Source organism: Cygnus olor, chromosome 10 (assembly GCF_009769625.2).
Source record: "Cygnus olor isolate bCygOlo1 chromosome 10, bCygOlo1.pri.v2, whole genome shotgun sequence".
NCBI classification, from domain to species: domain Eukaryota; kingdom Metazoa; phylum Chordata; class Aves; order Anseriformes; family Anatidae; genus Cygnus; species Cygnus olor.
The window spans coordinates 3,229,860-3,257,298 of record NC_049178.1 but is presented as its reverse complement, the minus strand read 5'-3'; the positions used below and the strand labels follow the sequence as shown (position 1 = coordinate 3,257,298).

The 27,439-nt window shown below is 40.3% G+C and overlaps 1 protein-coding gene across 1 annotated transcript in view; it reads left to right on the top strand.

Moving 5' to 3' along the window:
* FBLN2 (fibulin 2) overlaps window positions 1-23,715 on the top strand; it is a 104,668-nt gene extending 80,953 nt beyond the window's left edge. Inside the window, 11 exon segments of the mRNA XM_040568429.1 lie at window positions 179-295; window positions 748-849; window positions 8,178-8,312; window positions 10,161-10,298; window positions 10,616-10,759; window positions 14,331-14,459; window positions 14,978-15,103; window positions 16,508-16,624; window positions 17,454-17,582; window positions 21,519-21,642; window positions 22,781-23,715. Of these exon segments, the coding sequence (XP_040424363.1) occupies window positions 179-295; window positions 748-849; window positions 8,178-8,312; window positions 10,161-10,298; window positions 10,616-10,759; window positions 14,331-14,459; window positions 14,978-15,103; window positions 16,508-16,624; window positions 17,454-17,582; window positions 21,519-21,642; window positions 22,781-23,138 (1,619 nt within the window). The 3' untranslated portion in view covers window positions 23,139-23,715.
* The last annotated feature ends 3,724 nt before the right edge of the window (window positions 23,716-27,439 follow it).

The following is a 27,439-nucleotide window of genomic DNA, read 5'->3' as shown; positions in this document are numbered from 1 at the left end:
TTGGCATCTTGCAAAACCAACTGTTCGGCTCCATGCACAGACAGTTGTCCACATCACCAAAATGTTCCTTACTACAGACCCTGAAGGCATGGGATGATTAGGACCAGGGCTCTTACCATGGGGTGCCTGGTGGGTGTGATGCTGCCCTTAATCCATCTCTGCCCGCCTTGCCTTACAGACCCTGACGGAGGACAGGTGACAAGCCTGGAAGCAGAACCCACTGCCCCTCCGGCAGCCTCTCCTGCTCAGCCTCTTCTCATCGTGTCCTTACAGGAAGAGCAGGATAAGTGCAAAGGTATGTCAGAGGGGAAAACTGCAGATGCAAATGGGTGAGGAATGTTTAAAGAGTCAGAATAAAATTCCACACATCCCTTCACCGATGTGATTGCAGTGCATATCCTTAACTTGTTACTGCTGGCACAAGCCTGAGAAGTTGTCAGGGGAAACCCGAGGGGGTAATTTGAGGCTGTACTCTGATTTCAGGGTTATTACACACCTGCTATTTAGTTTAAGGTAACCAGCACAGCTGTGCAGTGTAACGTGCCCAATAGAGGTGGGATTGGCACAGGTGTGTTTCTGTGTGATTGGAGGGTTGTAAGCAGCAATTAGGGCTGCCTGGACAGATTGTTTACAAACTGCACTCTCCATTGTCTATGATGGGAGTGTATTTGGATGACCTAGAGCATTGTAACTTCAGCTGATCTGTGTTGTGAATGCTAATGTATTTTGCAATTTTGCTTGGTATAGATAATGGTCCCTGCAAGCACATCTGCAATGTTGTGGAAGAAAATGTTGTATGCTCGTGTTTGTCTGGATATACTATCATGGCTGATGGGATTTCTTGTGAAGGTAAGTGGTTATGGTTCACCACAGAGACATGATTAAAACATTATTATATAGACCTCATTGATCGCAGACCCCAAGGTGTTTTCTTAAGGGTTCTTTATTTTCAGTATTGTGCATTGCAAGTGGCAGTACAGAGACAAAACTGCTGCCTCTGAGACCTTTTGGCAGAAGGAATAGCAGGTCTTTTATAGGTAACTCCTGAAGCACATCTATCTGGACTGCCTATTACCTGGGTGAGGGCAAGCCCGGTTTTGTGCTCGTTTCCTCTGATGTCCCAGACTTTTTTTCAGCCCTCTAAGTGTCTGTTCCCACTGCTGCTTCTCCCAGAGTCTAACTGTTCAGCTATGGACTCGCAGCCTCTCTTCCTGAGAATGGAAGCAGCTGGCAGGACCTGGGCATGTCTGCTGCCTTGGGGAACCATCTCAGAGCTACAGATCTGCCCAGTGACCTGTTTTTTGTTGGTGGTGGGTTATTATTTTATTCATTTCTGCTGCCTTGAAAATGTGAGGTTTCACTGGTACAAAGAATGTGCCACTGTGGGTTGGTACAGCTCCATGCGTTTCACTTGACGCTGAAGTTCAGGCCTGCACCATGACGAACAGTGAATTTCGAAGCTGCATTATGATCCTTCACATTCTATACGTTTTAAATGTAAAGATTTTGGGGGTGAGAAGCAATGCCTTGTGACATACCTTTATTAGAAATTTGTAAGTATGGGAGCAACAGCCAGCAGTGAAATGTGAGTAGAAGTTTCTGATGCTCAGAATTGCTCACAAGTGATCCACATCCCTCTTAATCTCAGATCTTATTGAATAACAAATCATTTTGATGGAATTCCAGATAGCCTGTGAAGGAAATGGGAATTTAATATCACCAGATAAATATTTGCTGTGCAATGCTTACTCAAGTGTGGTGGAAGCTAATTTGATTAATGTCGGAGTCAAAAGGGGCATTTCAAGGCATTCACTTTCCTGCAGGAGGTGGAGAAATTCACAAATGTCACTGGAAGTAATGAGTTTAAATTGCAGCAAGAGACATTTATAATCTGTGTTAAAATAAGTATTTGATGGTAAGGATGGTTATGCACTGGGACAGGTTTCCTGGGAAGAGTGCGTGTTGCACCTGTGTCACTGCCTATTTTTAAGAATAGCTTCTTCTGGAATGACAAAGGTGCAGGGGTGTGAGCAAGGACTAGATGATCTCTGAGGGTTTATCCCAGCTGTATTTTCAGTGTAACACTGTATTTATTATAGCACATGCTTATGTGGTAGCTCCAAGACACTTCATTTAGAGATCTCCAGCGTGAAAGAAATGTTTCATTTAAGAAATCGTTCTAATAGCATTCTATTTTTCCCTTTTGGTTGCAACATGTTGATATAGATTTGGATGAGTGCCTCACAGGTGCTCACGCTTGTTCCAGAGGACAATTATGTGTGAACACATTGGGATCATTCTACTGTGTCAACCACAGAGTGATCTGTGCAGAGGGCTTTATACTCAACAGGCATAGAAAATGTGTTGGTAAGATGATAGGTATAAGCCATTCACCACAGCATCGTAATTCTTCATGCTCTGCAATGCATTTAAACCATTTGTACTAAAAGGTTCTCTAGCCATCTTTGCATATGACATTTCAATACGAGTTAGTAAAAACACATGTTCACCATTTGCTCAGCCACTTAACATCATGAGTTGTATGCTATTTGGCTTTTTCCCTAGCAATACATTCTCAGGATACAAATAACTGCTTGAAAGTCATAAAAGTTCATAGGTATGATGACCACAGCAGTTCTCATGACTGTTAAACTGAACTGACTATTATAGCAGTTGATCTCTCTGGACAGTGTCAATACTGCCAAATCCCCAGACATCACAAAACAGCAAAAGTTCATAAGAAATCTGCCTAGGTCGAGGCAGTGGAAAAGATCTGTTAAAAAAATGATGAAATTTTAAAATTCAGATCAGTCCTTTGATGATTCTGGCACAAATTTCTTTGTATAAAAGTCAAGGATGCATCATAATTTTGCTGTATCATCCCTGCTGTTTAACTTCTTGTAAGAAACTAATCTATTTTTACGAACGTATTTGTGAGGATTTCGTTTGCTTTAAGCAGCCAGTGCCTGAGCTTATGAAAAAGTTTCTATTTGGAGTACTTTTCTACAGGCCAGTCTGGAAGGCACTTGAGCTGCAGTAGTGTTATGTGATAATGCCTGGAAGAACCAAGCACCTGGAGACCTCCAGCCACTAATGAAAGCAGTGGTGCTGGGGCTATAATGTCATGGGTGAATACATTTACCTTCTTCCATTCCTGAACTTCTCCTAGTGTTTTTAACATTATTTTTCTCACCATCACAATCTCACAGTATCAGAGCTTTAGTTTTATTCCTATCTTTGAAAGCTCTATGATCTCATTGTAGTAATGAGAACATATGGCATTGGGGCATGGTGAAATTTGTATAATGTCATAGTTTAGAGCAGACGTTTGGTTTACCGTCTTCTGGGTTTTCCTTAAATTGTCAAAATTGGATTATTATTTTTTAATCAGAGATACTCATGAGCATGCAAAATAATGAAGTTATTTAGTTTAAATGAAATGGCTGAGAGAACAACATTGGAAGGAAGGAAGCCTCTACAGCTAAAATACCAGACTGTGAGATGGACTGTAGTATTTACACTTGGCCAGTTTGTGTGGTGCCTTTCATGGCTTTCACAGATCCCCCAGCATGTACTGCACTTCTGAACATAACGTCTGGCAAGTGAGCAGCTGAAGGAGCTGCCTCACCTTGCTTTCTTCTTCTGGAAAATCTTGCCATTAATCCCTTGCTGTTTTTTCTGCACTATGCAGTAGGGATATATCTGTCCTTTTCTGCATCTCTCAGCAGTGTTTTGAAACTAAGTTAATGCATGTTTGTAAGCAACTTTGGCAGAAGGTGCAGTAGAAGATTCCAAGTGCTTCCTTTTCTTCACTTTCTTCCTCTCCTGTCCTCTACCCCATGACATTATTTATATAGTTTTATTGTGATTGATGAAAGATACACCTAAGGCATTGCTAATAAAATGGAAGATACAACTCATTGTGAAGCTAAAAGATCCTCTTCTTCCTCACTAAAAAACAAAGCTCTAGATTTAACTGATGCATTTTTTTTTTAACAGGTATCCTTGTTAAACAGTCTAGAATACTTTGATGTTTCTCTTCTGTTGGTTAGATACATCCTGTGTTCTCCCTACTCATATACAGCCCTGCTCTGTGCGTGGTGCCTGGAGAACATTTGCTGTATTTGACATTTTTGCTATGTTTCTAGTCGAAGGGGAAAGCCACAAGCATACTGTGGTTTCTGATTTGTGCAACTGCCACATTTGCAGCCATATTTGCCTAAGTTATCCTTTTCCAGCTTAACTGCTTTTGTGTTCTATCTCAAACACCATAAGGAAAGCTTTGGTAATTTGTTTGCAAATTATTGTTGTTTTAATTATGTTGCTATTTGCATATTTTAGGGATGGGAGGAACAACCCTTGCACAGCAACAAAACAGCTGATAACCTTTTATCTGTTGAATTTCCTTTAGTCAAACTGTGGAAGATTATAATTCCAGGTGCATCCAAGAGCAGATATCCAGAATTCCTGAAAGCCAACCACGCACAATGAAGAGTCACCAGCTGTTTAAATAGCTCGCACACACTAGCTTTGTGTAATTGTGAACAGATATTGAAATGTCTTTAGGGTTAAGAGCTCCATGTTCTCCAGAGATAAGAGCCAGGTTGGGTCTTTTTTAACTTGGATTGTTTTTCCTGGTGACTTTCAGGCAAAGTCATTACCACCACCCACGTGCATGCTGATGGGAGACTACTGTTTTATTTTCTTTGCTGTTCTCATCTAAACTTTTCCTCCTGCCAGAGTGACCAGTAAGTGGTCATTTTATTGCTGAACCATAGGGACTGTGCATCGGCAAAGCCACTAAGAAACAGGATAGATGGTGGCAAAATAACAACAGGTCTAAATAAAACAGCTGTATTCCATAAAATAAATTGACATGAAGTGATTTGAAGAGAGAGAATTCATGAGCAACTACAGATGCAGAACCAAAAAGGTCTGCGTTTCACATTTGTGTAAAAAAAAAAAAAGTGCAAAACTATTACTTGGATGTAGAAGTATGTGTTGAAAAAATGGCACTAGGTAAATGATGATATTCCTTTGCAAAAATGTCAGTTTCTTACGTACAACAGATATGCTCAGGGTTCATGCATATGTTTGCAACAACAATTCCAGGAAAAAAGAAGTGTTACATGATTAAATTTCATCCTGGTTTTTACTGACACAAAGTGTGGAATGTTGTTGCCACATACGTAGCCCTAGTATTTCTCCAAAATTAACTTTTGGACTTGTTTTTAATATATAACTAAATTATTTTTCCTCCTTTTCTGTTTTTATAAATAAAATCTCACCCTACCTCAGTTTTAACTGTGTTAGGTGAAGACAGCAGTTGGTCCAATGTTGAGCATTAACTTTGCTTTAAACTGGAAATATAACTTTTTGTTTTCTGTAGTGTTCTGTCAATCATCTGATTGACTTGTTGAGTTGGTTTCCAGTACTGAAGGCAGACAGGTTATGGACACTCTTGATTTTATGGGTAATCAGTAGGGAGGACAAAAGACCTTAACAAAATGTATTCTGTCATTGCTCCCCTCTACCTTGTGCCATGATGGTAGAGCAAAATGATACTAGGAGCATCCTGGGCTGAACGGAGCCACTTCAGACGCTCGTGTACCTGCCCCTGCACAAATTGTGGCTGTAATTGCCAGAGATGCCTTTTCCTACCCTGATGCTGGGGGAGGCAGTTTTGTGATAGGTGTCGATAGTGACAGCAGCAGCATGGGCTGACAGGAACGTGTGGGAAAGGTCCTGCAGTTCTTCTGAGGTCCCCTTTTGTGGCATAACCATTTGGGAAGCTACTCCAAAAAAAAAAAGCGGGGGGGGGGACCAAAAATTGGCATGTGTGTTTAATAACAAGGAAAAGGAAGCAGTGGTGGTCTGGTGATCAGTCCAATATCAGAAATGGAGGTTCATGCCCTAACATTGGGCAGGGCAGGGCCGAGCCTTGCATCTCAGCCGGTGTCACAAATGTTAGGCGTTAGCGATTGTCAGTGTATCACTTGTGCATGAACCTTTCATTGAAAGCAAAGATCTGGCATGCAATCTTTTAGTTTCTATAATTTTAATTTTCTAAAATGCTTTCTGGCCAGCTGCACTTATTTTTTCAATTACTTATAATTTTGGAAATTGAATAAAAATATAACCAAAACCATTAAATTATATATTTTTTTTTCCCTGTGAAGTCTTAATCCTCTTTTTACCTCTCTGCACCTTCTATTCAGGTGGAATACTTCCTATAGTACTTAAGTTGTATTGCAGACAAATATGCTTTCCTCCTAGTGGCTCTTTTGATATACTAAAGTGACTTAAGTTGATACGATGCAGTGTAGTGCTGACAATTTGTTTATATGAGAAGGCCCTTTGTGGTTTGCAAGAAAAGATAATAATTGCAGATCTGTTGTATAGCCTCTTAAATCATTGGAAAGACTTGCACTAATTTGTATGCTGTTAAGTGGCTATTCACAGCCATTTTTGTCTTTTTTTTTTTTTTTTTTAAGTATCTCAAATTTATTTAAGAACTAGATCTAGTTAGGTGAGAGAGATTCCCAGCAGCTCATGTTCTTCTCCCAGCACGTGAGGTTTTTTTATTTTGTTTTTTCCCCAAGGCCAGTTAGGAGAATACTGGTGTCTATGCTTCATGCTAATGTGTAGAAACTGGGAGGCTGGATGAGCATTAGGAAGACATAACCCTGCAAAAGCTTTAGAATGGGCAAGTACTTGCCTCTCCATGGAAGTGCACAAACACCCTGCGGGACAGGCAGAAAGCTATCCAGCTGACAGCAGTGACCCTGCCATGGATTGATTAGGTGACTTTGGAAACCAAGTGCACAGCATGTGAAGAATAGCAGTAGTTAACGAAACCAAAAACCAAATTGACACAAAACCAAAAATCAGCCCAACAAATGAAAAGTGAATGGGCACCAAGTTGGCATGCTGGCCTTACAAAACTCAGTGCATGTCACCAGTTAGCTGACTTCAGCAGGAACAGAAATGTCTTGGTGCTCCTCTTCATCTGTTTGGCAGAGAAAAAGCTGACACATTTTTGAAGACGAAAAGCTTTTAAAGGGGCTTTTCCTGTTTTCATACTCTGCAGGGGGAAGTAATATCTCTGATGTGCTTATCTGGGAATTATGTTCTACAGCTAAAACAAGAATCTTATTTAAACAACACTTGCTTTATTGTGTGATGTGAAAACAGCTTCATGTGCAGAGAAGCCAGATATTGGTAGTGGTTACGGTCACATGTGGCTTTTGTTTGTTTGAGAAATACATCTTAGCTTTATCCAGATCTGTGGAAGTGTCAGATTTTGTGTGGAATGGAAAGAAAGTTTCTTTTCCAAAGCTCCACTTATTTTTGTTGTTTGTATTTGCTCATCATGCCATCCCTTGCTTTCATTATTAAGCAAAATCTGAATTTGAAATGATTTTATCTGAGCCTATGTATGGCTTTTTTTTTTTTTTTCCAAATTGTGTCCTACATTCCACGATCTGGTATTTAAGTGATTTTTTAAATAACTTTTTCAGTGCTCTACCTGCTGAAATTAGATCTCTTAAAAGATATAAATACAAATTTACAAACTTAACTGAGCATTCAGGGTTTCTCTCTCCCTATTTTCTTGCGTACCTGGTTGTAATGCTGTTATTCCTTAGGAAATAAGTATAGTCCGTGGCTCCACCTGCAGTGAGGCAGGCAGTTTCAGTACCTATCTCTTCAGCAGTTCCACACCAGCGGCTCCTGTCTATCTGGCACGAAGCAGCAGGACTGATACGTAGCCCAAGCTAGGAAAACCTGGTAACGAGCAATGAGCATGAATCATTTTCTCACTCAGTTATCCAGGAGGTTTCTATCCGGTAAATGGGAAGCCGATTATCATCCCTCTGCCCACTGCTGCATTTCATCAGTTCTGTCCGTCTCTTGTCCTGCACCATGCACTGCACATTTGGGGAGGGGTGGGGGTGGGAGGAAATCTCTCTGTGATTTGTGTTTCTCGAGTCACTCGGCATTAACAAAAGGTGCTGAAATAAAACATCTTTCATCTGAACACTGTAGCAAAGTCTGTATCAAATATCTTTTGGAAGAAAAGGTTTCACCTGAGCTTTTGATTCCTTCCAAAAGAGAGCAAGAAGAGGCAGACTTCTTCATAAATATGAGGCACTGAATTGTTTAACTGTTTCTTGTAGACATTAATGAATGCGTAACAGATACACACACCTGCCAGCGGAGGGAACACTGCGTCAACACGATGGGATCATTTAAATGTCTCCAGGAATTGAGCTGTCAGCCAGGTTATGAACTTAAAGATGGAGAATGTGTTGGTAAGACAAGTGTTTTTCGGCTGATGCAATTGCTGTTATCAGGAAGGAAAGGAAAGGGATTACAAAACATTTTATTCTTGCTGGTCTGTGATATGAGGATTGAACTAAAAGAGGCTGAACATTGTGGAAACATTTGGCTTCATAAGCCCCTTCAGTACATTCATTTATTTGAAATAATTCCCAAAAATAACTATAAATAATTTAGAAAATATATGAAACCTTGTGAATTAGGATTTGCCCTGTTTTTAAGGGGGTAGGGTAAGATCTCGCTGATGGAGGAATTCCTGTTATGCTCGCCTGGGCAGCTCTGCTTCCCTCTGAAGGGGCTGATCCTGTGTGCTGCTGGAGACTGAAACACAGCCTGCATGGATCAGGGGGCTGACTCAGTCCGGTCTTTCCTGTGTTTAGGATGTCTGTCTGCATTTATTTACATTTGGAATGGTCACGGGGTTAAGAAGCTATTCGTCACCTCCCACTTCTTGGTCTGTGTAGGGCTCTGATAGAGAAGTGAGCCCCAGCAGTGACAGCTTAGCAGAAGCTGCTCTGCAGCATGTGTGCACGCAAGAGATGCATGCCCTGCCTTTCAGGGCAAAAGCCAGAGGTATTTGCTGCTAAATCTTATACTAAAAAGAGCTTCCTGACAGCTGGAGTAAGAGATGCCCAAGGAAGAGCTCTTGACATGTAGCATAAGGTTATAAAATAGAAATAATCTGAAATCTTGCTTTCCATAGAGCTGTCATGAGTAAACCTTGGATTACTTAAAGAGGCTGTCTGTGAAAGTTGTCTTCTGTTTGATTCTGGCATTTCTAACATTTATTAACAATCTGAATGGCTTTCTAATCTTAGAGTTAAGCTAGATTATAAAATTTACCATTATTTTTTTTCAAGTGGCCTTAGAATTAATGACATACAAGACTAAATGTTCATGATACCGTTGGACATGTTCATAGCTGACGTCTGATCTTAGGTGGGGCTTCTTCAATTGGGAAATTGAAGCAATGCCTCAATAGCAGCTGATCTGTGCAGCTACTCAGCACAGATCAGTTGCGTGTAGATTTATAAGTCTGAAACTAAATTTATAACTTTGAAGCTTTATGAGTTTGAAGCCTTTTCCTTAAAAAAGGAAGTGTTTTCAGTGTACCTAGAAAGTACACTTTCTAGTGTCACCAACTTATGTTGGTGACCATAATTATAGAAGTTCATATTCAAAACAAAAATGAGAAAGCTGTCTTGAGTTCTGGCTGCAGTGCAAGGAAGAAAAGTGAAATTTGTTATTAATACTGCTACCTTGCATTCTTTTTTTGTTTTTCCAAAATACTTTTCAGAGTTGGATAGTGTTTGTTCTGTGTACTTAAGTACATATAGGTATACATGTATGCCTATGCACAAAGTGAAATCCCGGCCCCGCTCAAGTGAGGTTCCCTTTTATTATCGACTTCAGAGTAGGCCAGTTTATACCTAGAATTCTTGTGGTACATAAGGTACAAGAGAGTATTTTGCTTTTGAAACAGTCTAGTATACATTTTGTGCACCCTTATTCCTTGTTTCAATTTGTGCCTTTAGGATTTTAAAACCGCAGATGTTTCAGGATCTGTGGTTGCAGGAGATGCTGTGAGCACAGCAGTAGGGCTCAGACTTGTGGCAGGACAACCTGCCATGTTCTGAAGCCTGTGCTGAAGTGGGCGTTCAAGAGCAAACACACCCAAACCTCAGATTTCCTAAAAGCAATTTTGGGTTCTCATTTAAGTGACGCTTTGTTTCTGAGAGAAGCAGCTCTAGTTAGTCAGTATGACTATTGGCAATGACAGTTTAACTAGTCACAAGTTGGTGTTTTGATGTGATTAACAGATATTGACGAATGTGAGAGAGGAACTCACAGTTGTAAAGTGAACTTCGTTTGTCAGAATACAGAGGGATCGTTTTACTGTGAGTCAAAGCAACGTTGCATGGATGGATTTTTACAAGACCCTGAGGGAAACTGTGTTGGTAAGTGTGACCAGCAATATGTTTGTAATATGTGCAGCAGTACTGGCCAACACCTGTTTCTTTTAGACTGTCCAAGGCTAGAATTGCATTGATCACATGTAATTTTCCTTAAATCCTGCTGTGAACTTAATTTTAAACGTTGCTGCTCTTTTAAAGATGTGTGTAATGAATTTGAAACTGGTACCATAGCAGACCTTCATCAGCTTTTATCTTTGGAAAATGATAAATTAAAATGAAGAAAAAGAAGTGAGAGCTGAAAACAGACCAGAAAGGTTAAATAGCTTCTCTCACTATTCTAATTCATTTCTTTTCACTAGATATTAATGAATGCACATCTCTCCCTGAGCCGTGTAAACCAGGATTCAACTGCATCAATACCGTTGGATCTTACACCTGCCAAAGGAACACGCTGACGTGCAGCAGAGGCTACCATTCCAATGAGGAGGGAACACGATGCATCGGTAAGCTCAGGCTTCAGTCTCTTTTAGGGTGCCTTCCTAGAGGAAAAAGTACATTTCGGTTCTAAAATAACTGTTTTGAGTTACCTCCAGCTTCGTAAATTTAGTTGAGGAATGGGAATTTGCTGTCCAAGCAGTTCAATGATTTGTTTGCACTCCAGGATGGTTCACTGCTGCAAGGAGTTCCTGTGGGTACTCTGGGTGACATTGCTTTTGACTGCATATGGGATTTACTGACTTCCCTTCTGGAGTGAATGTAATTTAGCTACTTTTTAATCTCATGCTGTCAGTCAAAATCATGATCCTTTGCTGTTTTGTACAGTATCTCACTGTAAGCAATATGATCTGAATCTGTGGGAGGCAGCAAATTGGAAACAATTTGTGGACTCGCAGGGGTAGCAATAAATAGATGTTCTTTGTTGCACTATAAATGGTGTTTCCCTTTCACATCCAGTTGTGCACATTTAGGATAAATTCTCATTTTCTTTGTGAAAAGAATCTTGAAATAGTCACATAGGCTGGTATGCGTCTCAATACTGGTTTGTATTTGTTCCAATGTATATATGGAGTTACTGACTCAGAATAGCAGATTTCATGTCTTATTAACATTTGTTCCATGAACGAGCCCACTAGGCACAAGGGAACTGAAAGCTTGATCCTTGGTAAGGCTGGCTATGTATTTTTGAATTCCCTTTGTCCTGTGTTACATGGGGTAGGAAATCATAAAGTGAGAGCTGGAAAAATAAAGACATGGCAAATCAGCACTTCTGCTAGTGATGATATCCTAAAGATTTCTGCTTAAGTTCCCATTGAATAAAAGGAAGGGTAGAAATAAACAAATATGCTTTTGTGATGGTGGAGGAAGCCATGTTTGAGGCTGTCTATTAATTTGATCACAACTATTGACCTGCAGACAAAACTAGTGGTGTAGACAGAAGACTCCAGTCAAAAAAGCTTCCACTTTCTGCATTTCGGTCTTTGCTGTCCATCATGATTTTTCTCCCAGGGCTCTCCAGGCTGTCCTTTGCCAGTGAGAAAGTGGGGAAGATTTGGAAGCAGCAGAAGACAGGGACAGTTTGCATGTAGCTGAAGAAATTGAGAAACCTTCCTAATATAGTTCCAGGGGGTTGTTTCCTAAACTTAGGACAAAGTAGTGCAGTCTCATTTGCTGTCTTATTATATAGCAGCCTGAAATATTCTGGCTGTTACAAAAGGAAGGTCCAAAAGACCTGTCCATCTCAGCTGTTGTATAGAGACATTTCTTCAGCTGACTTTGATCAGGCCTGTTTCAGCAAAATCAAAGGACAAGGTAAATTTGTGCCGCCAAGCCTGGTGAGCCTGAAGTGTTTTTAGGGTTACCACCATTCCAGCATCTCCATAAGTGCTGCCTTTTTTTTTTTTTTTTTTTTTTTTTCACCCCCCACAAGTCAGGAGCCATCACTGAGCAGCTCAGCAGCTCAGAAGTCCTGGCTGCAGTGCCAACAACCTTTGCTTTTAAGCCCTGCTAATGACTGGAGCAAATTATCTTCCTAAATTTTGAACTGGTTATTTACAGAATGAACCAGCTTTCTTTATCAGTTGGTCTCACGATGAGAGTGACTGTCTGTATATATGTGACAGAGGAGGAGACTGCCATTATTCATACAGCATTGATATGTTTAAGGCATGATTAGGTAACTCAATGCAATGCAGTTACTGTCTTGAATTTATATGATGGACAATGCTTTTAAGGAGCCAGTATAATGACACTGTTTGAGTTTGGGAAAGCTAATGCTTAATGTTGATTGGTGATCTCTGCTGTGTGTGCTCTGTGTGAAGTCTGCGTCTTTTGGCATTTGTTGGTGTGACTTTCTTTGAGTAGGTGGAGAGCATGGAGAAGAAAAAGAAAAAGATGCAGTCCTACCTTCCCCTCTCTATGCTAAAAACTCTTTTCTTCAAGGCATTACAGTGGTTAGATTCTTGAGTCAGTTTGAGGTAGTTTTTTAGTAACTCATATACTGAATCAGAAAGAACGAACATTTTGAAGAGAAATGAATTCTGTGATTCTGTGACGTGCTTCTTCAGTATAGCTAAACTTGTATAGTTGCTGAAAAACTACCTCTTACATTTAACTGAAAAATACTGTAACTTTCATGAAATTTAGTGTAATCCTGATGAGATAATATCTAAGAACTAATCAAAGGCTGAAAGCAATGGAATATATAATTTTGGACAAACTCATGAAATGGTTGCACGTATGAATTGATTGCAAATAAGACAATTTACAGATGTGTATCGGCATTTTAAAACTTCATTAGTTCGATGCTACCTTTGCTCTTAGAAGAAAATGAGACGACAGTGTGTCAGCAGAAATCTGTGAGCCTGTCAGGAATCCCTTGCTGGGCGAGTGGCATCCCTGCCATCACTAACCCCAGTGCCAGCAGGGACTGCATTGGGAGGAATCTCTGCCAAAGTATGGAAGAAAATATTTGTCTGCACCTCTCACCAGGGTTGATAGTCCTCAATTCTCCAAATCCAAGTGTCTGTGATAAGTAACTTGCTTCCATTTCTCTGCCTTTTACTCAGCAAGTGACCGCTTTCCTGAGCATTCTCCAAGGCTGTTGCTTGATGTGGAGCCACCCAGGAACCCTTTGAAATGAAATAGAGTTTGAATTTATGGCTTCAAATAGGGCAGCGACTGAAAGCACTGCTGAAAGGAGAACCCCCCAGCTTTAGACTGCCATCCTAATTAATTGGACATGAACAGGGGCTTGGGTTGTCAAAGTAGTTGAAGATGTCGATAATAGGAAGGAAGCAGGATCTGGTGGCTTAGGAAATGGCAGCACTTAGTGCTCGAAGAAATACAAGTTTCTGCGGGTTAATCAGATTATTTGATGCTTGTCACAGATGGTAACAGGGATTTGTTAAATACTGATGAGCTATTTAGTCATGTTGCAAGTCCTGTAAATCAGCCTGTATTGAAAGCCTGTATTGAAAGGATTTGTAAAATGAGGTTGGAGGTGGTGCATGTGAGTGGAAGAGCAATGAATTTGTTGGTATTGGATTTCAGATGGGAGACCATGAGGAATATAAAAATGTCAGTTGATTGAGAAAAGAAAAAAGATCAACAGTGGAAAGAGCAAAAGGTAGACAGCAGAAGCAGCATTGAAAGGGCAGCTGGAGATGAAAATAGCAATTGCTTTAGTTCAAGGGATGAGCAGAATTTCTGGCTAGTTCTTGTTTTGCTTTAAAAGGCTTGCAGTGACTCACACAAAGGAAGAACATCAGAATAGGGTGTTTAAATGTCATGGTTTGATCAGAATCAAAATGTGTTTACATTGAAATGCAGAATATGTTGGAAAGCTCTATTGCATTTCAAGTTGTCATTTTCACTTTAAAATAATTTATTGCTTTTCAGAAGTTTAACTCAGAGATATGTAAAGCTGACTCAGAATAGCAGAGTGAGAAAAACTGATATTCTATCTGCTCTGTCCAATGGATGACCCTAACAGTTTCTGTTCCTGTTAGTGAGTTGTTTATTTATTTATTTATTTTTAAACAGTATTTAAACTAGTTGCTCCCTCTGGTTCTGCAGATGTGGATGAATGTCAAACTGGTGTACACCGTTGCGGTGAAGGACAGATTTGTCATAATCTTCCTGGGGCTTATCGCTGTGACTGCAAGATGGGCTATCAGTATGATGCATTCAGCAGAACCTGCATTGGTATGTAAGGCACAAGATCAGATGAAACGACTGATTGATTGAGCCTTGGACCTCAAGGCAGTATTTAGCACTATTGTAGTGTGCAGTTATTAGTTCTACGATGCAGTGTCTCAGAAGATAATGGAATCACCTCCGAAAAGCCATCGTTCAGTCGACCAGCCTCTTAGAGCTCTGCCACTCTGTGCTATGAGTATGGACCAAGTGTCCTTGGGTTTAGTTTGGCTGCAGGTTATCGATTAAAGTCAACTGCAAAATATTTTCCTATAGGTTACGCTTCTCCTGCTGTGGAAATTTATCTTTCTGAAGTCTTCACAACTTTATTCATAAGAGACCATGATACAGCATTTTGTATTTTATCACTACTATACACCAATTAGAGCTCAAAGGCAGACAGCATAAAACCTGAGGTTGCAGCATTTCATGCTCTGCAAATCAATCTCTGACACTTCTTAAAAATACCCTCCTGCATCTCCTTTGATGCTTTTGTTTATGAGGTGATTCGCTTGTTATCCTGGCAGATATAAATGAGTGCTGGAATTACCCTGGACGCCTGTGTCAGCACACGTGTGAAAACACCCCTGGGTCCTACCATTGCACTTGTTCTTCTGGTTTCCGCCTGTCTTATGATGGGAAGCACTGTGAAGGTACGAGATGTTTTCCATGAAGAAGTATTTGCACTGTAAATTAAGGAACTCTAGAGAAGTTGAGGTGAAATACAAATACAGTAAGCCCATGATGTATGCATGCTGAAATTTGTAGGTGCTGAATTAAACATTCAGACTGTCAGATAAGAGTTGTCAAATCCTAGTGCCTTGTACTCACCCAGTCAGCAATGCACCTGAAAGGCTTCCCCATTGCTCCCACGCAAGCAGTGTGTGTGCCCCCAGTGGTGGGCAAAGCTGCTGGGTCCACACAGCTGATTAAGTGTCAGTGCATTATTACAAGGTTAAGACACAAAGATGCATTCTGGGCACCTTTTCCTTCTCCCTGTCTTCTTTTTACTGTCAACTTATTTATAGCAGTAGTCTCTTGAGCTCCCATGTTTTCTCAATAAAACAGCTAAGTGATTGGCTGTTAATATTCAACCTCTGCTTTTGAGCAGCTGTGCCTTCCCCAGCACAGTCACCATTTAGAAGTTATGTCAGATGGTTTGTTTAGGTAATTGGACTTTGGAAAGTACTGAAGTATAAAGAGCAGAGGGCATTGTGGTTTTAATGTGTGCTGAGATACTCTCCTGGAGTTAAAGAGCATGTCTTATGAGAAGCCTTCCAATATATGTGGTTTGGACGTTTACAATGTTTACAAATTAATCAGCTCTCGCTGCAATGAAAATCTCTCTTAGTCTTCTTTTTTATTTTCTTTTATCAAAATTTTGAAGCTGATGTAAATTATTGTTTTTAAAATATATAGAGTGTGCAGCAATCAAAATATTATAGTGGCACATATTTTGTTCTGCAGTCACTTTTGTTGTGATTTAAACAACCAAAAATGCTCTAGGAGCTTTTGGATCTCATTTAAAATATTTCAGCTAGAACAAAGCTTCCATTATTTCGTCTTTGCTTCTCCTCTTTCTTCCTTTCGCTCATGTACTTTTTCCTTTCCTTCCAGATGAGAGAAGAAGAGAATATAATAAAGTTGAAATAGGAGACTTTTCATTCAAATTTTAATAAAAATGAATCTTATTAGTGACAAAACTTGAAAGAAAAAGTAGATTTGAATTGAATGGAATTTTCTCAAGTTTTCCATGATTTTTTAGGCAATGGTTACAGATTTTTAATTAACTGTAACATATAAAGTCTGAAACAAATGTTTGTATGCATATATATGTTTACATTGGCATATATAGAAATGAAATTTAGGTGGAATACACATCCTCATGCTTCTTGGTATCCTGCCTAGGGAGTAGACACATCTTTGGGTGACAAATTAATCCATCCTTATCCACAACGTCCAGAAAGATCTAATAGCTGATCTTAGGGGCAAGAAATAGTGAAAGATTCTGTTCTGAACTGTTGCAGCAATTTCTGTACCTTTGTTTTTGGATACAGATGTGAATGAATGCGATGCAAGTCCCTGCAGCCAGGAGTGTGCCAATGTTTATGGTTCCTACCAGTGTTACTGCAGGCAAGGTTTCCAGCTAGCAGAAGATGGTCATTCTTGTAAAGGTAAGGCTGCTGCTTTGTCAGGCCAAGTTAAGTATGTGCACACTCTTTAAGTGCTGTCCAAATTTCCACAGCATCTGGTGCTGCACAGGTGATGCCTGAGGATGATTGTGAGTTACACCCCGCTGCAGAGAAAGCAAAAGAGAACTCTAGCTATTGGAAAATTCAGTTCATTTTCATGCCTACTTGGGTCTGGAAGGTGTCTGTGTGACCATACAACCAGCGACACTACTGATTCATGGGGCTACAGCTAATGACTGAAAAAGTTAGGAGGGAAGAGATATTTATTTATACTGCACTGGCTAAAACTTAAATTCAGTCGAGGTTGTCTTGCTCTGACTTCTGCTGGTGGTGGGTTGCAGAGTGATCAGAATGGAGGCAGGAAGGGTTTTACCTTTTCCTCTTAAAGTTACCAATACTGACACATACTTTGGAGAGTCTCTGTTCAAGAAATGGTGAAGAAACCCATGTTCCTCCAAGCACAAGGCAGCTCCCCTAGCGATCCTAGAGGAAGAATTTCAGAGGTACTGCAATGAGATTTTCAAACCCAGATGTGCCAAGACTTACTGTGCTGTTCCATGAGTCCATGAAGCACTCATGTTCAACATTTCAGAAAGCACAATCAGCTGTCCTAGACCAATATCAAACCTTCATGGTTGCATTCTTTAAGAATATTTTATAAATGTTTAAGTTTATTTTATACATTTGCCATAGAAGAACTTCCTGGTGTTCTACAGCCTCACTTTTGAGATGACTGATTTTCTTTTTTTTCTTTTTTCCATATGTTTGTAATTGTGGTGTTTTTTGTTGTTGTTGTTTGTTTGTTTTCCAGATATCGATGAGTGCACGCAGAGTGCAGGCATTCTTTGTACTTTCCGCTGTGTGAATGTTCCTGGTAGTTATCAGTGTGCTTGTCCTGAGCAGGGATATACCATGGCAGCAAATGGAAGAACCTGTCGAGGTAATGAGGAGCTTGATGAACTGAAAGCATTATGTCATGAAGGTTTAATCCTTGGAATGATCTAAGACATTACGATTACTCAATCGTCTCCATTTTGGATATTAGTCATTGTTAAAAAGCCAGTATTTGACAAAATTGACAGATATTGGTATCTACAATGTCTTTTTTTTTTTCCCGTGTTAGAAAAAAGTAGTGAGGCGACTATAGATGTGAGCTGATTGTTTAAGTGCGTTCCTAAGGGAGCTCCCTTCATCATCCAAACAGGGGCATCTAATTGCTTGCACAGGCTGTATGTACACCTTGGCTCATCAGATCTGTTTATTTAGAGGTGCCAGATGTTCAAATCTGTGGCTTCATTAAAAGTTGCAATTTCCTGCCCCAGAAAACTAGGAAAGAGAATGCAGGAGCTGTAATGGGGATTGGAACATTCAGAAGTCTGCCACAGAGGCTTAAATATGTTGGTATTCATAGATGTTAGTGTAAATGACATGTATCCTCTTCCCACACACCCCTTTTCTCCAGGATTATAGAAACGTATTCTGGGTGCCTCGTGGTTTTCATCTGGTATGCAGCTGTCTGGTTTTGAAGTAAAAATCCCCCATTTCCAGAGGATGCACTGACTGTGTAATGATGATTGAAGATCTGATTACCTTTATGTACTCTATATGCATTCCTGCAGTCGGTTACACTAACTACCAGGCATTTCCTGCTCTTAGTTTTTCAGGAACCCTTCATGTAACTTTTGGTTAGGTATCTCCTATTCTCCTATGCTTAAATTCTCTTCTTAGTGGTAACTGCAGTGAATTTGCACTGTGTAAATCATGAATGGCATAAGCATACTTGATCCTGCCTTTGGAGCAGAGAATTAAACTAAATGACAATGAGAATCTTTCCAGGCTTTTTTTTTTTAATATGTTTTTGAGTATGACTTCAGAATCCAGCTCCAGATGTACCCACGTGCATTTAAATCCTTATGTAAAAGTCACCTTTAGAAAACCTGCAGCTATAACTTTCCTGCATTTTTTTAACTGTTAATTTTGAGTGCTGGCAGGTTAGTTGCCATCTCTGCCAGCACTGAGATTTGAGACGAGGATGTCTTCCAGAGTTAACAGTGTGAGTCACTGCATTAATCTGCCAGCACAGCTCTCCTGAGCTGGAGGTACCCAGGGTGCTCCAAGTGCTAGAGGTGAAAGAAAAATGTTTGCCACGTGGACCTAGGGATTGCACTTGCATTGTCTGTCATGTGAAATCTTCACTGCATGCTCACCCTTTGTGCAAATGGCTCCTATGGTATAGACCAGCCCTTCTAAGAGAGTTGTATGGTAATGCTTGCAAAAACTTTTCAAAGATCCTAAACCATCTGGTACATGCACCCTCCTTAGAGGGTGAAGTCGGCTTACTTGCAGAACTTAGCAGATGTGTAGCAGCTCTGTGGATGGCTGGGTAAGCTGGCATTTCGTCAGGCCTTGGAAGTAACCCCTTGGGTATGTGGCCCCCCTCTTTTTTTTTTTTTTTTTTTTTTTTCCACAAATGAACATGTAGTGCAGACTTGTGAGCTCTACAAGCGTGTAGTTACAGGTTTAGGCAGGCTTATGCACTGAGGTCTTCTGAACACATGCTCAGAGAAACAGTCTGAGCTGATGTCAGCTGGACTAAACTCAAGAAGATTATACTGGTTTCCACCAGGTGAAGATTTGGCCTCAGTTGCTCATCATCTGACTGGTTCTGAGGAGTTATGGGTGGTATGTTCTTTGGACCCCTTTTTCAGATGAATGAGCTGAATCTCATATAACAATCTCAACATATGGATCTTTTTGGAGAAACTGTGTATAGTATTTTGCAGCAGAGCCAAACTGGTGAAGTGAGTGTTTTCATGACAATGACTGCAATATGGAAGAAATTTTCTTTTCACCTAGGGGCACTTCTGAGAACCAGCAGGGGATTTAATTTACTTTGATTCTCTCTTACTTCCTATTGTATACTTTTCTTTGCAAGACTCTTAAACCAGTCAGTGCAGTGTATGAGATCAGTTCTCATCCCAGGGGAATGGAGGCAGAGGGAAGTTATAGCTTTCCTCCAAAGAGTCTGTCTCTTCTGTGACAACTGGCAGAACTGCGGAGTCCTACACAGTTCACGTGGTTTGTCTGTTAGCATTTATTTCATTTTAAAGCCTCCGTGCATAGTCTAGACATTTGGGAGTACACAATGTGACTGTGAGGTCTTTGCCAATGTTTTCTGCTCAAGCTGGATTCTTGTTATTGCATCTGGTTTTCAGCATTTTAAGGTCCATGGCTTGGGCTTGTGCATATGTGTTATTTAGGTAACCACACTTATGCTCCAGGCCATTAAGTGTCTTTGAGCTTTAAATATTCTTTGTTGCCTTCTGCAACTTGACTTATAATGGGGACATACTTCTATATATATATTTTTTAATGTGACTCTTGTTCTAACATTTTGTTCTTAAGTTCCCAAATTTCGTAATAGTCAGGCTGGTGGAGCTTAGGTCTCCTGGATTATGTAGCTGTACAGCAGTAGTTACTTTGGTTTGTTTGCCCCCTGCTTCAATCCAGAGCAATCTCCATGCGTGGATAAATCCTTCTGCTGACATAGCCTGGCTTTATCAACTCTCAAAAAGTCAGTGAGAAATTCCAGTTTGCTTTTAACACCAGTCAGTTATGTTCTGATGGCATTTGTTTATTCCTGAGGGATAACTTATCACTTATAACTTAGCCTAACAATAAGCCGTGAATGACAAACGTGTAGGCAGACGTAGGGTGTCCCTCCCCGGTCCGTTATATGGGATCCCTTTGGGGAGGGGTGTCCCCTCCTGCAGGCTGGGTAATCTGGGGAATGTTTGTTTGAGCGGGGTGTGCGGGCGTTTTACAACCTCCTCCATGAAGGAGGATCCATTACAGTCACACATACGCTAGGCAGTGTGTGAGGGGTTTATAGCAGTGCCCTTTCATCAAGGACTGTCTTCGGTGCTCACACACAGTGCCTGCAGCGTGCACAGGTCCGTGCAGAGCTCTGCCCTGTGAGACCACTTAGCTGCTTTCCCAGCTACTGACTTACCGCACGTGCACATACGAGCGTTGTTTAGAAACACCTTGCAAGACATAGCCCTAGGCAAGGAACTGTGGTTCAGGGACTACCACTGACCTGTGAAGCTGGAAAAATTGGCCCATCACTTTCAGGAAACTGTTTAAAAACTATCTTCTGTTGGAACTGCTGAGGAAATCTTACACAGCAGCTGCGGGGTGGACAGCAGCTGCGGGGTGGTCTGAGGAGTTTAGGTTTCCTCTGTCTCAGACTGCCTCTATCTGGTTATTATTCTGTTCCCTTTCAGCCTAGCTTATAATATTCCTAATGACAGATCTCTGACACATCAGGAGCAAGAGAGAAAATAACAACGCAGACAGTTCGACAGTTCTGTCTAGATGTTCGTGTTTGTTTTGAACCTTCAATGTTTTGTTTTATTGCAGAGGGAAGCTGCAAGACAGGAGGATCTTGGGTTTTAAGAACTTTTATCCTTCTGATGCTTATTCTCCACTGAAAGTTAAGCCCTGTGTTGCATCAGAAGTGTCTGGAATGAGAATAGCTAGGTTGTAAGGAGTGTGAAAACATTTGCAAAGCACATGTAAAGAAACAAACCTCCCCTGTGGCAGAAGGCCAGCCCTGGCTATGCCATGGGTGGCTACAGCTGGCCACAGCCTCTGCCACGCAAGGGAAGCTCTGTCCCAAAGCATGGAAAGGATCACACGCTGCTCACAAAGAAGAGTGGACTCCCTTGTTTATTGCATACAACACTGAATGGTACTGTCAGCTTCTATTAACTGATAATGTCAAGGAAGGAAATTTTTTTCCACAGAAGATATATTGCAGCCCACAAGTTGTGATTACTTACCCTATCTTTTCCCTTGGATTTCTTCTTGTTAGATATCGATGAATGTGCAATAGGAACCCATAACTGTTCAGCTGCAGAGTCTTGCTATAACATCCAGGGCAGCTTCCGCTGCCTGTCCTTCGAGTGCCCTTCCAACTACAGAAAAGTGTCTGACATGTAAGTACTGGGGTACAGCAAAGTGAGCAGCCGTGTCCCCTGGCTGTGGACTGTTACGTAGTGCTTTACCTTGGGGGTGGTTGTACATGCTTAGAGCTGTAGCAAGTTGCTTTGGTACCTGGAGCGACAAGACTTTCCAAATACAGAGTTTCTGTCCATTTTTCCCTCTTCTTCCAAATCCTAGGGCCTCTCTTTGCTCTCCAGCTGCTGTAATGGCAGTCACCAGAGTTTCAGTCATGCTTTCCCATGCTTGCCACAGCTCTAAAAGGACTCTGTTTACATTTAAGTTTAAAAAAATAATCCCTGTTGCTTATATTATTGCAGTAACTGCTAGGCTGCGCAGTGCACCACTCTTGTAGTGGTTTTAGGGTTCCCTGTTTAATATTCAAATTGCATTTCCTCAGGGATGGTTGAAATATTGAAGGGGAGCAGGATAAGCAGCTTGACAGGTTCCAGAAACATTGTACCTAGTAGCACCCAGTTCCTAAACCACTGAGAGGTCTCGGGGCCCCAAAAATCTCCCTGTCTCAATGGCTGCCAGCACTTTGGAAAGCCAGAGGAAAGTTGAAAATTAATCTTGAGTTTCAGAAGGGGGAAATAATACTGAATTGCAAGAGAGACAGAAATATGGAGGAGCATGGAGAGAATCTCCTTTCTTCAAAAGTGCAAAGCTGTATTCACCGTAGGAAATCACAGTTGCTTTATGACTTAAAACATACTTTTCCTGCCTTATAGAATTAGAAGCTTTTCTTGAGGAGCTTGCTTTCCATTCCCTTGTTTTGGTTTTCTTGGAGCACTGTCCCAAGCTTGTGCTGTCAATGATGAATCACAGACAAGCTCTGTGCTGCTTGCAGCATGACTCTGGCTCTTTTCTTGCTGTGGAGCTTCCCAACACATCTATCCCTGTCCATGATCATTGTCTTCCACTGTTGTACTCTGACAATTGTATCATTTACCAATGCTTTATGGGCACTGTAAAAGCAGAACAAGCAAATGGTAATTACACAGCTGAAGTTTGGTGCTCCTCTTTGTTTAGCACAGGATGAAGACTTTGTTGACTTTGCACTTCTCTGAAATACGTATATTTTTACCTGCTATTACAAGGACACTGATTTTTTTTTCATTTTGCTTCTCTTAGGAGGTGTGAACGGATCAGTTGCTTTAATTATCTGGACTGCCAAAATACCCCAGTGCGCATTACCTACTACCAGCTGAACTTCCAAACCAATATCATGGTCCCAGCTCATATTTTCCGTATTGGACCATCGCCTGCCTATGCTGGAGACAACATAATCCTCACTATCAACAAAGGAAATGAAGAAAACTACTTCAGCACTCGAAGGCTGAACTCATACACAGGCATTGTCTATCTTCAACGACAAGTGAAAGAGCCCAAAGACTTTTTGTTAGATGTTGAAATGAAACTGTGGCGTCAGGGAACATACACTACTTTTCTTGCCAAAATTTACATTTTCATCACAGCTCATGCATACTGAAGCATGTATTGACATTGGAATTTATTGGTGCTATGCTCTTTATTTGTTCTACCAAAGCTTAATACTGTTGAACTGGCATTTAATGTATCTAGCCTTTATATTATTTTTCTATCATTGCTTTAAACTTTTTTTTTTTTACTGGTTGTGTAAATTAAGTTAATTTTTTTCTTTTTTTTTGTTTGTTATGTAATTCTTCACATCATCATTTGACAATGAGTGAAAGAGGGATTAGAAAGGCAGTACATACATTATGTTAAATGCTGGAACCTTTTCTTAGAAATTATTTTTAGGTTTAGTCACATCTGCAAGGTATTGCACTAGAGAGGAAAGTTGTTCACTTGGGAGCATTGCTGCTTGCCATTAAGTTGAAAAACCTTGAGCAATTTCTCTTTACTACACAAACTTAGTTTGGCCACTGAGGTTTCTCTGTGTTGAGATGCTGCGTCAGCTGCGTCAAGAGCTATGTGCATACGTTGATGGTTAGCTCACCTCGTATTACAGGTTTGTTTCCTCTTTCCATCTTTTATAATATGTTGCCTAAAAATATATATAAATAAAAGAAAACTCCACGAGTGAACAAGCCTATGATTGAGCCTTGCTTTAGTAGGACTGTTCATGTGCTAAGTTTTTGCAAGACCATAGCCTTCAGAGTGTATCATGCTTTAGGGTAAAAGCTTGCATTGCCATTTCTAGTAGTTGTCATTATAGGTTCTTGAATTCCTCTCCACACAAACCCATTCTATTTAGGTTACTATAGGTGTAGATTAGATGTATTGTAATTCTTAAAGGAATGTTTTCCAAGAGAAAACAAGGAAATAATAAAATAATCAACTACTGTCCCTTATTTTAAATCTTGGGTGTACCACTGAGGAATTATTTGCAGTTTTAAATAAACAAAAGGGGAGTTGCTTCTGTTCTTCAGGAAAATGACTTCAGTTGTGTTACCAAATGACACAGAGGAAAATGGTAGTTAAATTGGCAGTTTGTATTATGCTGTTTAGAAATAGCACAACTTAAGTTTTGAGCTGGATTTCCTCTAGTTCCACAGGAAACTGGATGAAGTCCAAAGCTCTCAAGGCCAGATGTGGTAAAGCTTAGTATAATCAAACTATTTGTTAGAATTTAGAAATGAACATCAGAACTTCTCTTTTTTTCCAAAGAAGAAAAAAAGCTCCAGTGTTGAAATTTACTGAGCTTCCTTTGTTCCAGCTATAATTTACTCTGTAAAATGTTTTAACGGAAAAACATAGTTACAATATATTGATGTTTACTACACTGCGGTTTAATAATCTATTCTTTTCTACAGTCAATCTTGTTTTGAGCAGCATGCACATTTTAAAAAAAAAAAAAAAAAGAGAAATCTATTCTTCTGGCTTTTTACGCCATGATCAACACTTTTATTATATTGTAAAATATTTGTTTGAAGGGCAGCTTAAAATCTTGTGAACGCTACCTATAGGCTGAGAGGAAAGATGTACTGTATGCATTATATTCCAAGGCCAACTTCTACCACTTCCAGTAAGTTACTTCTTTAATTTGGCCTCCCTTATCAATAATAAAGCAGAAATCTCTCTGTATCTAACATCACAAAAACCCATTACTAGAGAAAAATCATTCCTATTCACCAGTTGTAAAATATGGGATATCTACAAGTTTGCATACATCAAGCTTCTCTCTCTTTTTTTTTTTTCCTATAAAAATAATTTTGTAAAAGTGTTCTTCCATCTATCTTTTGTTTTCCATACTTAACAGTTTCATAAGCTTTTAGCAAGGAAGTGCCAACAGAGAAACATATTTATGCAATTTGTCATCTCAATTAATACATATCTTACAGCTACAGGCCTGGCAAGATGAAGAGGCAACTGCAAGAACGAGTAGGAGAGCCTTCCAGATTCATTACAAAGTATACATGTTAAGTGGTGAAACATTTCTCCATGCCCCAGTGGGGCACATCAAGAGTCACTGAAACCCAGAGTTTTCCATCAGCATTAGTATTTGATTGAGCGTAAATGATATTCAAGCCTTGACAGTCTTTCTTGTCAGAGAACAAATGGACAAGCCATTTGTTACTTGGAGACCTTCTGCTGACTAAAAACAACCATAGTCAATCATATTAAAGATCTGGCAGTTTGTAGCACAGACTTTTCATTTTCTAGACAGGTAGTTGGTGAAGAAAGTTTTAGGAAAGGCTTTGCATACGATTATAAGAGAAATGCTGTGTTGTTTAAAAAAAAAACATCAGCACTGTGTGCAGCAGGCATTCAATATGGGTATAAACGCTTAGTGCAACTGGTCAAAGCAAAGGAAAGGCTTGTGGTAGGTAATTGCACGTTCCCCAAATTGGAAATGGGCTTTATGTGACCTTTCTGAACAATGCAAGTTCTGTTTAATTTTTCAGGTTACTTACTCCCTACCTCTTTGAAATCTGACCTCTTTGTACTTGTCATTAGTATTTCTTGGGAGATCCAGTGATTCTAGAGACTGAGGAAGGTCAAATGTACCACTGGAAGGAAGAAGAAATGAAAACCTGTGTGTGTCCTGGAGGCTTGAGTGGGTCGATTACAGATAGACACATGAGGTTTTCTTTTGACTGGAATATACTTAACAAGTGGTTGAAATGCTATAAATAGCAGTAGATGGGTGAGAAAGATGTTTATAGCTAGTATTTGGAATGATTTCCTTTTTGCACCAGGGAGGAAGTATTTTCCTATCTCTGTGTGTAAAAAATTCATATGTGGATTACTATAGGTGCTGACTAGTTGGTGCTAGCTTTCTTCTGTGAGCCTGTTATAGAGAAGAGGCATCAAAGTGCTCAGCTTGTGCCCTACTTCTTGTCCTCGCAGTGGAAGACAGGCGTATGGCTGTCCATCATGGAGAGCAAGCTGTAGACTTCAATGGTCCAAGCCTCTACGATTAGCTCTAAGATCCCACAAACAGAACTTTATTTACCTTTATTTCTCTCCTCCTTTATATCTGTTATTCCTTAATAATGATTTAGGACAAACATATTTCAAACTTATGGATTTTATGGTTTGGATCATTCTTTGAGGCTAAAGCTGTAAAAGGGAATAAATTGCAATAAGTTTTAACATCAGAGTGTGAGAATCTCCTGTGCAAAGGTCCCTTTGAAACACCTGTAGCAGCACAAGTGTAGGTATTCCAGAGAGCAGGGGAAAAAGCAGAGCTTCCTTCTCATTCTTCTGCTGTGAGGAGCATTTGGTCAAGGAGGCAGCTCCTTTGTGCACACACTTCACCAGAGGAGGCAGGACAGAAGTTCAAGAGTCTCCTAGTGATGGGAAGTACGTGGTGCCACTGTCCTTCTATAGGCTGCCTCCGCATGCTTGTCTCAGCTCTGGGAGCCTGGGTGTCATTATGAAGCTAGCAAATTGTCTCCTGTGTCACAGCTGTTAGGGTTTTCCTGATACTGAGCACCTGCCAGCAATCGGCTTTTGAGTGGAGATGGCCACAGGTGAGGGCCATTTCCATTCTGTGCCCGCTGGGGCACTGGTTGTGCTTGCACTCTTGCTCTGGTGTATGGTATCATGGGCTGTAGTGCTCTGAAAAATGTTTTTCACAATTCAGCCAGAACCAAGAGAAAGCTGAAAACTGCATGCCCAAGATGGAAAGCAAAAAGGAACAAGGTTTTTTAAAAAAAAAAAAAAAGTATGCTTTTACAGCTCTCTGGTACAGCAATAAAAAGGGTAATGAATTTGGTTTTCTGTGTGGTCCTAGGTAAAGGTTTGTGTATGTGATTAAAACTGATGCCCTTTATGTGTGGGTAAGTTTTTTATTTTCCCTCAGACCTTTGCAGGGTGAGAATTTGATTTCATCTAGTTTGGAGGATCCATGGAATGTGTTGCGGATTCTTTGTCTCCCTCCTTATTCTCTATAGCTAATTTTATTTTCATTTTTTTCATCTCTACATTGTTCCCACCCAGGCTATGAGGAAGAGAAAGTTCCAGCTGGGGAGAATTAGGATTCTGAAGTAAAAATAGATTTTGAGGTTAAATAAAAAATATCTTCCCAATTTCAGTGTTCTCTGCGTGATGGAGACATTCATTTTGAAGTGGCTATTGAAAACTAGGATTTAATTATATCCTGTGCCAGTGATGTGAAACTGAAGTAACAAACTTGAGCTTTTGTCTTCTAAAACACTTTTTTTTGGTATTTGCTCTCTGAATTGTAGTTTATGGGTAGGATCATTCCAGAACTTAGGAGCTCTTTAGATAGCCTTCACCCTTCGAGGGGTCCTGCTCGATGTACCCTGGCATGTGCTGCCTGAGATGCTGGTTGGCAGCAGC